The sequence below is a fragment of the Anarhichas minor genome, unplaced genomic scaffold (genome assembly GCF_050575085.1).
Source record: "Anarhichas minor isolate MPS153535 unplaced genomic scaffold, ASM5057508v1 ptg000012l, whole genome shotgun sequence".
Lineage (NCBI taxonomy): Eukaryota > Metazoa > Chordata > Actinopteri > Perciformes > Anarhichadidae > Anarhichas > Anarhichas minor.
In genome coordinates, this window is record NW_027466458.1 from 6,407,808 (window position 1) to 6,421,669 (window position 13,862).

General features: G+C 44.8%; 2 protein-coding genes across 4 annotated transcripts; both read left to right on the forward strand.

Moving 5' to 3' along the window:
• Positions 1-43: 43 nt before the first annotated feature.
• LOC142948442 (far upstream element-binding protein 2-like) lies at positions 44-7,272 on the forward strand. Of its 3 annotated transcripts, none has more exons than XM_076090478.1 (18): positions 46-302; positions 1,581-1,683; positions 1,763-1,816; positions 1,902-1,938; positions 2,047-2,105; positions 2,196-2,267; positions 2,364-2,421; positions 3,283-3,430; positions 3,626-3,724; positions 3,824-4,084; positions 4,312-4,414; positions 4,526-4,650; positions 4,742-5,038; positions 5,151-5,269; positions 5,380-5,468; positions 5,627-5,839; positions 6,043-6,245; positions 6,359-7,272. In XM_076090478.1, exons 1-18 carry the CDS (start codon positions 213-215, stop codon positions 6,365-6,367), a joined length of 2,139 nt encoding a protein of 712 aa, XP_075946593.1. In that variant the 5' UTR covers positions 46-212; the 3' UTR covers positions 6,368-7,272. The 3 variants fall into 3 exon arrangements, with proteins under 3 accessions (XP_075946594.1, XP_075946593.1, XP_075946595.1); XM_076090480.1 differs by lacking the exon at positions 46-302 and adding an exon at positions 488-533; XM_076090479.1 differs by lacking the exon at positions 1,763-1,816 and having other exon boundaries at positions 44-302.
• A 116-nt stretch (positions 7,273-7,388) lies between these two features.
• dcaf15 (DDB1 and CUL4 associated factor 15) lies at positions 7,389-13,612 on the forward strand. The gene is made up of 13 exons (XM_076090481.1): positions 7,389-7,651; positions 8,276-8,373; positions 8,653-8,791; positions 8,955-9,061; positions 9,187-9,332; positions 9,414-9,575; positions 10,034-10,663; positions 10,769-10,860; positions 11,090-11,212; positions 11,613-11,695; positions 11,792-11,896; positions 12,001-12,116; positions 12,755-13,612. The coding sequence occupies exons 1-13, from the start codon at positions 7,556-7,558 to the stop codon at positions 12,808-12,810; spliced, it is 1,953 nt and encodes a 650-aa protein (XP_075946596.1). The 5' UTR covers positions 7,389-7,555; the 3' UTR covers positions 12,811-13,612.
• The last annotated feature ends 250 nt before the right edge of the window (positions 13,613-13,862 follow it).

Sequence of the window (13,862 nt, forward strand, 5' to 3'; positions counted from 1 at the left end):
CCCAAAGAATGAGGAAGAAGAAGACGCGGGGGTTGAAAGAATCGTTGATTGGCTATTTTAAGCAAGGAAGTTTGCCGGCGTGGTAGGCATTATCACGACACGCACGTTGGTGTCTCCGTGCGCTCTCGTTTAGCCTTCCCGCTTCTGCGCAGCTTGACCCGGCTAAAGCTACCCAGCCTGCCCCCTGTGTCTATTTGCCCCTTGTGAGCAGCATGTCTGATTACGGCGGTCTGCCGACTAACGGAGTCGGCGCTGGGATGAAAAACGACGCTTTTGCTGATGCAGTACAACGAGCCAGACAGGTAATCTAGTGCTCTGCTACAAGAGAAGAAGACAGTCGGTGAGCTAACGTTGGTTAGCTGGTGGGAAACCGCAGCTAGCTTAATTACCCGTGACGTTAGCTGCTGGTAACTAGCACGCTAGCTAGCTAGCTAGCTAGTAGCTCAGCCATTCATTTGTCTTAACCTCTCGCCAGGTTGTGTAACGTTAGTCAGACGAAATGTTCGCGGGGTGGACTGAGCAGCGGCAGCAACGTAGGTTACGATTTCATGTATAAACGTTAGCTAACAAAATGAAACTACTCGTCGCCACCGGGATCATTTGTGTTAAGTTAAACGGACTAACGTTAACGTTAGCTACTTAAGCTAAGTTAGCACGGTTAGTTATTATTGTTAACGGTAAGCTGGTCATGAAGTTTCAGCCTCGTCCATGTGTAAAACGCCATTTTAGAAGAATTGAACAATTAACAACGCTGTCATGGCACCATGATTGTTATGAAATAAGGTCAACTGACTGGCTCGTTATGTTGTATTGATAACGAGCATTAAGTGGACAAAAGGATGCTAGCTTAATAGGTTATTTGGTGACTGAAATTACGGGAACATTACTCAATGGCTCTTTCCTTCACGGTCAGGGTGTGAAGCTAACGTTACTTTACGGGTTTCTTTAGTTATCAATGTTAGAGCTACACATAGTAATTACTCGCATTATTGATTAATCGTGAATTCATCGAGTTATTTACTCGATTAGTCGAGGGACATCGATAAACCCTATTTGCGATTAGCAGGCACATACAGTAGAACATTTTGAATTTAGCAAGCAAAATGCTCGATTGTCAAAATTACAATCTTATATTAGTATTTTTAAATTATCAGTTAATTGTTTCAGTTTATCAAGCTTTATCGAGGTGCTGCGAAGGCTCATTTTAGCCCCTCTATTTTAACTTGGGTACAAATATATTAAAGAGGTAACGTTACTCCAGCAATTTTAGTTTTGCAAGTTCATGAAGTTCAGGCACTTGTGAGACACATTTAAAAACGAAAGGTCAAAATAGACTTTTAGTCCATAGTATAAGTCAAGCCCCAAAAAGGCTGGATCCTACACTTCCCACAATGCATCTCAATACCATGTTAGACACTTCCTGCCTGTCTTTCAAATGCCATACCTTCAACAAAGGCTGTCTGTCCTGATTTTGTAGTCTCCAGGCCCAGATCACAGCTAGTGCTTCTTCAAATAAGATGATCTTTATTCACAATTTCAGGGTGTATTGTAGACACTTAATCCAGTGTATGTCTTTCTAGATTGCAGCTAAAATCGGTGGAGACGGTGTTTCCTCAGTGAGCAACAACGGAGGAGCTGAGAACTATCCATTCTCGGCACAGAAAAGATCCCTGGAAGAAGCAGGTGAAAAATCAGCACTAACGGGCGGCTTGTCTGCATTTGTTAGTCTACATTGTAGATTCACTTTTTCTTCTGTTTTCAGATGAACCCGATGCCAAGAAGGTAGCATCACAGAGTGAAATTGATTCTGCATTGTGTACGTTAAATCACTAATCGATCCTATTACAAACACTTGCTCGGTTCAGTTTCCAATTGCTTACCGCATTGTCTTTCTCTGACAGCTATTGGAGCTCAGCTGGCGGCCCTGTCCCAACAAAGGTATACAGATATTTGTTGTGTTTGTTGTACAGCAACACTTTAGGTGCTTGTGGTTATGACTTGGATATATCCTTCATATATCATTGTTTTTTCTTAACTTGTCTGCAGTGCCAGACCCTCAACAATGACGGAAGAGTTCAGAGTGCCTGATGGCATGGTCGGTCTCAGTAAGTACACGCACATCATTTTCCTTAACCATGGACATGATGGCTGTGTCACACGTGTTCAAACTAAAATCTTTGCTGTTGTTCTTAAAGTCATAGGCCGAGGAGGTGAACAGATTAACAAAATACAGCAGGATTCTGGCTGCAAGGTCCAGATTGCGCACGGTGAGATATGTGCAGACACCAGATTTACTAAATTGACAAATTAGGGTTTTTTTCAGCTTCTCTTAGCTTGATAAATATTTTCATATTCATTCACAGACAGCGCTGGTCTTCCAGACAGAACTGTTTCTCTGACTGGGTCACCAGATGCCATAGGGTAAGTTGGTTTTCCCATTTAAGATAATGCATTTCTCACTTGACAATCTACTCAACTCACAAAGACACAGTTTGGTGTTCGGGGAGTTTTTGATCACTGATGTCTTTTAGTAGCAGCTCTGCTCAAAGCTAGACAAATAACCATCTTAAACTTGACCAGATATTGATGGCTGGCCTAATCAGACTACACAATGTGTTAGTAAAGTTTATTATCTTAAGAAATACATTATATAAGGTATTATAACCATTTCCTGTTTGCTTGTACAATGGCCACCGTTGGCACTATTGGGACTTTTCTTGGTCGAAGGAGTTTTGCCTCTAAGGCAGAACTTCCTTACAGGCGGTGTACAATTTGTCCCTTACAAAGATTGTCAAAATGAAACCCCAACTGGCCCTCACTCTAATCTTAATCATCTCTGCCCTATAAATAACTGATTAGTTTAAGTCAATAGTGGTTACCAGCCTGAGTGGCTCCCATCAGAGCACAAAAGTGTCTTTAAACATGCTGGACAGAAAAAAAAAGTGGAGGCTGTCATCTCCCAGCCTCTCCCATTACCATTTCCGGCCGCAGCACGTATGAACTTGCTTCAGTTCTTTGGCTGTCTCGGGCTCTTTTTCTGCTTCCCTCCACATTGAAAACTCAGCAGCACATCCATACCCACTAACACTTGTCCAGGACAGTAAGTGTGGCGTATGAGCAGCAAGACAGTCTGACCTTGATTTTCTTTTTATATATATATATATATATAGTCCTTTACATCCAACATAGAACGAGCCACGATACAATGAGTATATTTGATATATCGCCCACCCCTACTTCAGTTGTTTCATCACTCTTCTGTCATTTGATTTTTGCCTCCAGGAGAGCCAAGGCCCTTATAGATGACATAGTGTCACGGGGTCATGAGGCGCCTAATGGGCAGTCAGGTTCCATGCAGGAGATGATCATCCCCGCGGGCAAGGCCGGCCTTATTATCGGTAAAGGAGGAGAGACCATCAAACAGCTACAGGTGAGAATCACAGGGTACTTTACTATAACTCTATGATCACTTGAATCTATTGTACAAATTATAATATGGGGGGGAAGAAATCTGTGCTGATTAAGAGCACTGAAACAAATAAATGGTGTAACATGCTCATGTTAGTATATATGGTATATTTGCCTCATGTGATTAATGTAACATTCATCTCCTGCAAAATCTTAGGAGCGGGCTGGAGTGAAAATGATTCTTATTCAAGATGGATCCCAGCCACCCAACATCGATAAACCCCTACGCATCATTGGAGACCCCTACAAAGTGCAGGTAGAGTACCTGCACAGTGGAGATGGTTTTGGCTTAGCGGGAGGTGTTTTATGCCCCTACTTCCCTTCCTAATCTTTGTTTCTTCTGTTGCTTTTTTAGCAAGCAAAGGACATGGTGAACGAGATTCTCCGAGACAGGGATCATGCAGGCTTTGGAGACAGGAGTGAATACGGAGGAAGGATGGGAGGAGGAGGAGGAGGAGGAGGTGGTGGTGGCGGCGGCGGCATGGGAGGAGGAGGGATGGGAGGAGGAGGAGGAGGTGGTGGCGGCGGCATGGGAGGAGGAGGAGGAGGAGGGATGGGAGGCGGCGGCAATGGCGGCGGCAGCAATGATGGTGGTGACGGTGGCGGCGGCATTGATGTAAGTAATTGTTTATTTCAGAAGTTAGTTGTTATTTAGTTTTTTGTATTTAAAGGCTATTATTTTTTTTTCAACCTGATCACAGCAGAGATCAAATTGCATACAATTAACATAATTGAATGACTGTAGAATAATAATGTGTGGATGCATGTTTACCATCATTTTGATTGATGGGTGAGACTCGACTGCTCTGAGCAGTTATCACAATTTTATTTGTAATTTGACAGATCGCTGTGCCCCGCCACTCTGTTGGAGTTGTAATTGGCCGAAGTGGGGAGATGATCAAGAAGATCCAGAGCGACGCTGGAGTGAAGATACAGTTTAAACCAGGTGAGGATTCGCCGGCACCCCATTTCATTATATGTCTAAATGGTGTTTATGCATGGGTGGAGAAAAATATTATCTAATAAATCAAAACACCTGATTTGTCGTCCCTTACAGATGATGGTACAGGTCCTGAAAAAATAGCCCATATTATGGGTCCACCGGACCAGTGTCAGCATGCTGCATCAATCATCACTGACCTGCTACAGAGCATCCGTGCACGAGAGGAGGGCGGGCAAGGGGTAGGTGTTTAAATAGTTTAAGTGTTGATCTTGATTTACTTGCTTTGCTGTGGAGCAGTCAAACCAAACGTACGGCCTGTTTCTTCGACAGGGCCCCCAGGGTCCTGGTGGAGGGATGTCACCTGGTGGGCGTGGACGAGGTAGAGGCCAGGGATGGGGAGGTCCTCCGGGAGGAGAGATGACCTTCTCCATTCCTGCCCACAAATGTGGGCTCGTCATTGGCAGAGGAGGAGAGAATGTCAAGTCCATCAACCAACAGACCGGTGCATTTGTGGAGATATCTCGTCAGCCGCCACCAAACGGTGACCCTAACTTCAAAATGTTCATCATCCGAGGGTCCCCACAACAAATTGATCACGCAAAGCAGCTCATAGAGGAGAAGATTGAGGTACGTCCGAGTGACTCAAGGAGCAGAGAAGGAATACATTGTTCTGCTGTCAAAAGAGAACATCCTCTTATACGAGTAGTGAGTAGTTTAAATGTTTTTCTCCTCTTTCCAGGCTCCATTGTGTCCAGTGGGTGGTGGTCCTGGTCCAGGAGGTCCAGGGGGCCCAGGTGGTCCAATTGGTCCCTATAATCCAAATCCTTATAATCCAGGGCCTCCTGGTGGTGCTTCCCAGTAAGTAAAACACACAAACACTTAAATTAATTTTATTTATTTGAATTTGAATTTGGGGGAGACTGATGGATAAGCATTTTGTGTTTAAACGGTCCTGTTCTTCTCTGCAGTGGAGGCTCGCCTGGTGGCCCCCAGTACTGTCCACAGGGCTGGGGAGGTAACTACCAGCAGTGGCAAGCCCCAGGTCCACATGACCCCAGTGAGTCCCTTACTTTGTGCACTCACTTCAATTCTTCCCCAAATATTGTTTCTGTACTTGCCTCAAACCTTTTTTTTTAAAGGCACTTTGTTAATTGTTTGGGGTATATAAATTTAATTTCATTACTTAATTTATACCGTTCCCACCCCCCTCGTTAGGTAAGGCGGCAGCAGCAGCAGACCCGAACGCAGCATGGGCGGCATACTATGCTCAATATTATGGTCAACAGCCAGGAGGTGCCATGGCAGGCCAGAATCCTGGAGCCCCTGCAGCACCAGCACCAGGGGACCAGGGCCAAGCACCACAGGCCTCTGGGGGCCAGCCAGACTACACTAAAGCTTGGGAGGAGTACTATAAGAAGATGGGCATGGGTAAGTGGGATCCAAGACAGTTTTTTTTTTTTTTTTAATTTTGTTAGTGTGAGCTTTAAACTACAGGGTTCTGTCTGGGAGAAGGGAGTGTTGCTTCTATTAATTCAATTAATCAGTCACCCTGATGTCCGTAGTTAACTGAAATGAAACTAGCACGTGACTGTGTGCATCCAGTATAAGTGTGTGTTTGTTTTGTTTTTCAGCCCAGCCAGCTGGGGGGGCTGGAGCTGCTCCAGGTGCTGCAGCAGCCGCAGCCGCCACTGCAGCAGCAGCAGCAGGCGGAGGTGCAGCTGGAGGCCAGCAGGATTACAGTGCTGCCTGGGCTGAGTACTACAGACAGCAGGCTGCCTACTATGGACAGCCAGGACAGCCTGGACAGGCAGCTCCTCCACAGCAGGGACAACAGGTAGCACATCAATGACCAGTGCCTGAAATTAACCTTGTGGCTGCCGAGCTCTAGTAAGCAAATGTTCCCATTTCTTTACAAACTGATAACATTTTGACTCTGTCTCATTTCAGGCCCAGTAAACGACCGGCGTGGCCCGTTGGAAGGTTGTGATGGCTCTCTGGACTTGTTTGTTTTTTCTATCAAGAGGTTTCATTTTTGGCTTCAACAAGACAAGACCACGGTTTACTCATCCACCAAGACATTTTCTATTCAAACCTTCTTTGTTTTTTAAAGTCAAAATTGAAGAAAAAGGGAACACGATAGCCCATGCATTGAACAAAGCACTAAACAACTACTTGGGTTAATATTCGGTTTGCCCCCTTCACGTCACCCACACCGTGTAATACTTTTGCTCATTTAAAAAAAAAAAAAATGTGAAATAAGCATCTTTGTTTGCAAGCTAGCACAACAGCATATCAACATTGACTCACATTTAAGTGTTTTTCCCCTTCGATTTCCTGAGGGTAAAAAGTTGTTTAGCAGTATTTTGAATATACTCCGAAGTTATGTTTGTAAGAAAAAAAGCAACATTTTTGGTCTTTTTCTGTCTCCTTTTTCTTTCTTGTTCTTGGTACTTTTTTAACCTCATTTTTTTTTAAGCATTCCCAGTGTATCAGTTGCAGGAGTATTTTTTATTTTTTTTTTCCTGCTATTATGATTTCTGATTTTAATTTTATTCATTGTAATTATTTTCCTTAAGAGGGCTGTGTGTGTCTGTATACAGTGTATGCTACTGAACAGAAAAATGTGTGAAATGTATGAGTTGGCTGTAAAAAGGCACAAACTGTCCTGCAGAATGTAGGTTGGTGTGTGTGCATGTATGAGTTTGTGTGCTTGACTGCCCTCAATTTGATTTCTCTATTTTTTGTTTTGTTCCAATAGCTTCCGTTACTGTATGCTGATTTTTTTCTTTTTTTTTTTTCTTTTTAGATGTTATTTTTTACTGCTTGTTTTTAAATACTTAAAATAAAACATTGAAATTACATTCTTTTTTTTTTTCTTTTTTTTGCTTGTGTTCATGACTAACATGGTGTTTGGCAGTTAATGTTCCACATTTTATACGTATTGCTCGAGTCGTTTTAGATTAAACGCGATATCTGGCTGGTGTATTGTATTCTCGTGCTGAAAGACACACACACACACCTGGACCATTTCGTGGACGCCACTTCTGATGGACGTATCCACCGGCGAGTGACGGCGGTCTCGTGCATCCCGCGGACCAATCACGACGATCCTGACTGCATTGAGGGACAACCGTGCAGTGGGAGATGGCGCCCAGCTCGAAATCAGAAAAGGACGATGGCAAGCAGAAGGCTCAAAGAAAACACAAAGACCATGTCGTGAAGCTTCTCATGCGTGGGAAGGTAGGCGAGAATCCACAAAACGTGTGACGTTAAACACGAATGGAGTGGTTCGTAAATAATGCAACACCGCCCCGGTGAAAGCCTTGGTTTCTGGGGCTAGCTGCTAACTAGCTCGGAAGCTAGCTAATTGCAGGCAGCTGGCTAATTGGCCAATGCTACAAAGTATGAAAACCTCGAGTCTCTCATGCCTTCTGGCTCCGTCTCTCTTTATTTGCCTCTCCTGGTGTAGTTTACCAACATGGTCGTAGACCTTTCGATGTAAACCAACAACGTTAGCGTGCTAGCTAAGTTAAACCTCCACCAGAGTTAGCTTCAGCAGTGCTGCACAGCTCATAAATACAACCTCAGGTACACCGTTCGTCACGTAACGTTAACCATGTTACGTTACAGACAACTGCTGTACTGTATGTGGGCTCGAGCCTTTTGGAATACCTCAGGTTAGGTGTTTTACTGTGCAGGGCCTCGAAATAAACTATGTCCCTTGTTTGTTTTTGTATCTACAACCATTCAGTAATACTGCAACTTCCATATCTTCTACACACGTTGATATGCTTCATGTTGCACTGTGTAGGTGATACTTGTTGGGTCTATTTCTTTAACCCACTCTCTTTGCCTGTTCTGCAGCTGTCGGGACAGTTTTCGCAGCGTCTGTTCAGGAAGCTGCCGCCTCGAGTTTGTGTCCCATTAAAGAACATTGTCAGCGAGGAGTTCCTGAGAGCAGGGTCAGTGTGTGTCTGAATATGATCCTGCTATCCCAAGTGTAACATCTGTAAACCTCATTGTGAGGAGCTCATTAGGATCATTTAACAGAATGAGTATAGCTGAATATTATGACATTGATTAAGAAACTGTGATGTCATGGTCGATACCTGGGCTGCATAATGAGGTAAATATCTGTGCCAACACTAATCTGACGTATGCATCCCTACCACCCTTAGGATTGACTAATATTTTTTTAAGCTGAGGCGCGTATGACAGTGTGTCACTTTCTTTGGTTCCAGACATGTCTTTCTTGGCTTCACCAAATGCGGCCGCTACATTCTGTCCTACACCAGCGACTGTGGAGAAGATGATGATTTCTCTTTTTATACCTACCATCTGTATTGGTGGGAGTTCAACCTGCACAGTAGACTCAAACAGGTAAAGGAAAGGACTTGTGCTCATTAACGCCACAATGTATTCTATCCAAAAGACTGACATACAGACAGAAGTGCTGTTAAGATGTAATACCATGTTATAACTGGATAACTTGGATACGTATCGTTATCTTGTTCTTTGTCTGATGTCTGCTTCGTCTCTTTAGGTCCATCACGTGCGTCTGTTTGCAGGCGAGGAAATCTACAGCGACCTGTACTTGACTGTGTGTGAGTGGCCAAATGACCACTCCAAAATTGTCATCTTTGGCTTCAAGTAAGGAATAATTAACACACAAATCAACCGCCTTGTGGGGCTAAATCAGTCTGAGCTAGAATTGTGTTATTGCAGTGTGTAGGTAATGAGTAATTTATATGTGCACGTGTGGTTCTACCTGCCAGCACACGCAGTTCAAGCTCCGTTCTGATGAACTTAATGATGAGTGATGAAAACAACAGAGACATCTACATCACTGTCGCCTCCATGCCTCCTCCTAAACCTTGCACTTACTGCTGCCCTGTTCCTTCAGCCACCACCATACGCACAGGTAAACACAGCCAGACACGTAGATGGACTACTTTACTGTTCTCGCTCTCTCTCGTCTGACTTACTCCTTTTCTCTCCCCAGGAAGTGGGGAGTGTCTGGAGCATGGCTACGTACTCAACAGCAGGTACCAGGTGGTGTACCCGTTCCCCACTTTCCAGCCAGCGTTCCAGCTGAAGAAGGACCAGGTCATTCTGTTGAACACCAGCTACTCTCTGGTGGCCTGCGGCATCTCACTCTGCCCAGGTAACACACACACACACATTTAGCAGTTTTCAGCGCATTACCTGTACCTAAAAGCAGCCCATGCATTTAAAATCTTCATATGTTAGACGTTGTTTGCAGATTGGATGCACACTGCACACTTACAGTTACTGCGAGGAACGTAATACTGATGCCTCTTTATGACCTACATAAGTACCTTTTCTTAAGGGACTCTGATGCTTGGAAAGCACCACGTTTGTTCACGTGGACCGCTAAAATTAACACACAATGAAAGTTCCTTGTAGGAGCTTTAATGGGTCTAATCTCTGTTGTGTACAAAATGCAAACTTGGCTCCACAGTGTCACCCTGATAAAGATAAAATGACCAATTGTTGTGCCTGAAACTCATTTTCTTTCTTATTTATCCACGCTTGTAAGATACTTCATTGTCTGATATTCTGTAGCCAGATTTCAGCATATGTTTGTGTGTCTCTTTGCAGGTAAGCAGGGTCAGTCATCGCAGATCCTTTACACAAAGAGAGCAGCTCTGTCGAGTCAAGCCTCCACACCTTCTTCCTCCCCATCCGTGGCTTCTTCTTCCCCGTTACCTCAGGGACCCCCCGAAAGCCGACCGCCACCTAGCAAACCTGCTCCAATTCCCTCATCTCCAAGCCAATCACAAGCAGCAGTGCGAGCCCGGGAGTTTGCAGCTGATCTCTTCAGGCGGGCACAGGGAGGGGGAGGAGGAGGAGGGGGGAAAGAAAATGAAGGCCAGGCAGAAAGGAGACCAGTTGATGGTGGTGAAAAAGAGGCAGAGCAGACACCAGGAGACAAAGGGATAAATGTAGAGAGGAGGGGAGAGGAGGAGGAGGATTGTCGAGAGAGGAGGGATGAGGAGAGACGGACTAGTTTACCACAAGCGGCAACGTCAGGTGGGAGCCACAGTTTGCCACAGTGCTCTGAACAAGTGATGTCTCCTGCCTCCTGCTCCTCATGCCCTTCATCCCCTCCGACCCCATCCTCATCCCAGGAGGTCGGCTCCAGCGAGCCCGGATATGTCAACTATTCACGTCTGCACTATCGCCTTCAACAGCCGGGGGCAACAGAGCAGAATGCCGGCGGTGAAGGAGGTGAGAGAAGGAGGGGAGGACACACACAGAAGGAAGGTAGAAATAACCCTCCAGTCTGCAGCTGCTGAACGGCGTTCTTCTTCTTCTCTGTTTCTGTGTCTCCAGGTTATGAGGACGATAAAGTTCAGCTGCCTTTCACAGTCACTGACCTTAAAGGCCGGAACCTGCAGCTGGTCACTGGGCCACACAATGGACAGGTGCGTGTTAGCGTCGGTAAACAACAACTTTCTATTTAAAGATAGTGGAGTAATGTCCACTATCACTACTCTCTCTCCGTCTGTCTCTATCTCTCTCTCTCTCTATGTGTGTGTGTGTGGGTAGTGATTCATTTAACATGTGTAAATAGTGAAGGATTCTGTGTTAAATGTTAATGTTAAACCTTTAAAAACGTTTGCGTACGTTTGAACCTGTGTGTTACTCTTGCAGAGTGTGTGCGTGGAGCAGCTGACTCTAGACTTTGAGTATCTTATCAATGAGGTGATCAGGAGCGACGCTGCCTGGGCCCCTCAGTTCTGCTCCTTCAGCGACTATGATGTTGTGATATTAGAGGTCAGGACACACACACACAATATTCAAACAATACACAGTTTTCCCTAAATACAGATGGGATTGCAAGTTCAAAGTCTTAGACCTGCAGTCTTTGGGTTCACAGTATTTTACAGAGCTATACACTAAATATTAACACTTGATTGAACCGATGCATTACTTCCAGGTGCCGGTAAAAATGGGAAAATATACATTTTAATGTGTGTTGCAGTACAAACACTAAAAGCAATTTCCCCAAAGTTGTTGTGATTCTTGCGTTAAAATGATTATTAACACAACGGCATCCCTATTTACTACCTGGTTTCCCGTAGAGATATTTTAAGCTCTCGTGTTTCTGAGCTAAATAAACTAGGAATGTAGAACCGTCTGCATTTGACCTGGACCTGTGTACGATGTGTATCAGGTGTGTCCTGAAACCAACACCGTGATGATCAACATTGGTCTGCTGTTACTGGCCTTCTCCAACTCGGATGAGGAGCACTGCAGGTACTTGTCCTAAATAAACCCGAATCCTTCTCCAGCTGTGCATCCGACACATTTCTCTCTCCCCGCTAATCTGCTTGTCATTCCTTTTGTTCCCAGGCCCAACACGTATCACTCCAACCTGCAGGTCAGCTGGGACCTTAACACAGGTGTGTGTTGCACCGTGGGTGTAGGGGACCTTACAGAGGTCAAAGGTCAGACCAGGTGAGGAGCAACTGCCACCCCCTCACACACACCTTCTGTCTCTTTCTTGCTTGGCTGTCTTTATTTCTATTGTGTTAAACGTGTCCGTCTGTATCTCCGGTCAGTGGGAGTGTGTGGAGCTCTTACAGGAAGTCCTGTGTGAACACAGTGATGAAGTGGTTGGTTCCCGAGAGCAGCTCCCGTTACATCAATCGCATGACCAACGAAGCCCTCCACAAAGGTCAGTTGTATACACATCTGAGCACACATTCAGTGTCCTGATATCTAAATAAAAAATAAATCGCACACTTGGGCTGCATTCACACAAAATTAGACGTTACGGAGAGAACTCCGGTCTACCCGTTCATTTGAATTCAGTGAGTTTAGGCAATGGGGAACGGCAGGGCTGCCTGTGGCAAAAAGTTGAACCCCAATAAACTTCTGGGGGAAAAGCAACCAGACGTCATGCCGTGGCGGCCAATCACGTTACCGGCGACCCAGAGCTGTACAGCCCTGCCATGACGGAGCACAAAGACGTCGCTCGTGCAGCCGTTCGTACACTGCCTCACCGCTGCACAATCCTGCGCAACGTCTGATTTGTTGTGAATGCAGCCTGGCTTACAATTACTAGCACCTTTTGCTGCACTTGTACTAACTTGGTGTTAGTTAAAGTTTCACAAATTTGAGGGGGGTATGATGTGTGTGTGGGGACTGGAGCAGGTAAATGAATCACTGAGTTGGATGTGCTCGGATGTTATGTTGCCTGTTTTTAAGACAACGGTTCCAGCCACTGTTGGACGTTTTTACAGTCTTGTTTTTTGATGTGTGTGTGTAGATAAGTGTGACTTTTAATTCACTCGCTCATCTTCTCAACTGTAGGCTCGTCCCTGCAAGTGTTGGCCGATAGTGACCGATGCACCTGGATTGTATTATGAAGAAAGAAGAAGTGTCAAAGCAACAGACACCAAAGCACACGCACGGATACACGTGGACACGGCCTCGTCGTCGGCACGGAGCTCCACCTTAATCTGAGCACACGGTCAGCAACTGAGCTTTGGCAACATGAAGCTCCAACACGTGTCAAAATGAAACCAAACAAGGAACGCTAGAGATGCTCTAAAGATGAAGTCTTTGGATGGTCTGTGTTTAATTTTACTTTTAGTTTTTGTATGTGTGTTCTGCATTATTGCAACCACCAAAACGAAGCGCTGGACTGAACGAATATCTTTTTTTTTTTTTTTTAATTCAGTTTTTTTTTTATAAAGCCGTACTGTTATTGTAGTGCGAGTGTTTCTTGTGTGTGTATCTGTAACTGAACATATGCAATATCTGCACCTGTGTGATGATCACCAAGAGGATTTCATCCAGAAAGTGTGTGCGTGTGTGCGTGTGCGTGTGTGTGTGTGTGCGTGTGCGTGTGTGTGCGTGTGTATGTTTAATGTGTATGTAACATTTGACAGATTCTGCTGCTTCTGAACAAGTTGTTTTCTCGCCTGTTCTGGACCCGTTCAGTCTAGCTGTGTTGGTTCAAGACTACAGTATTTAAAACGAGAGAAACTGAATCCAGTACCGGTCACTTGACTCTTTACGATCTTTTTTTAAACCTATGTCATGGAAGTGGAGGGATGTTGGGGTGGGGGGGGGGGGGGGGGGGGTTTACATGCTGTATGTTTTCTGGCATGGAAGTACGACGAGGTTCTATTGGGATATTTTGTGAAAATAAAACATTCAAAGTTTCTTTGTGAGTCTGTTGATGACGATGTGAACGTTGCATCGTGGGGCTTGAATCCCTCTGTACTGGCTTGCAGGTCTAGTTTTTACTTAATTTCTCAGGAATTACTGGATTGTTTGATCTCAAGTCACTCAAATATAAGGAAAACGAATCTGTTCTTTTCTTGAACTGGTTACAACTGATCGTGATAATAGTGCAAACGTTCTGGAGGAGTTTTCTAAAGTTTGTAAAGAATAACCCTAATGACCTCATCAA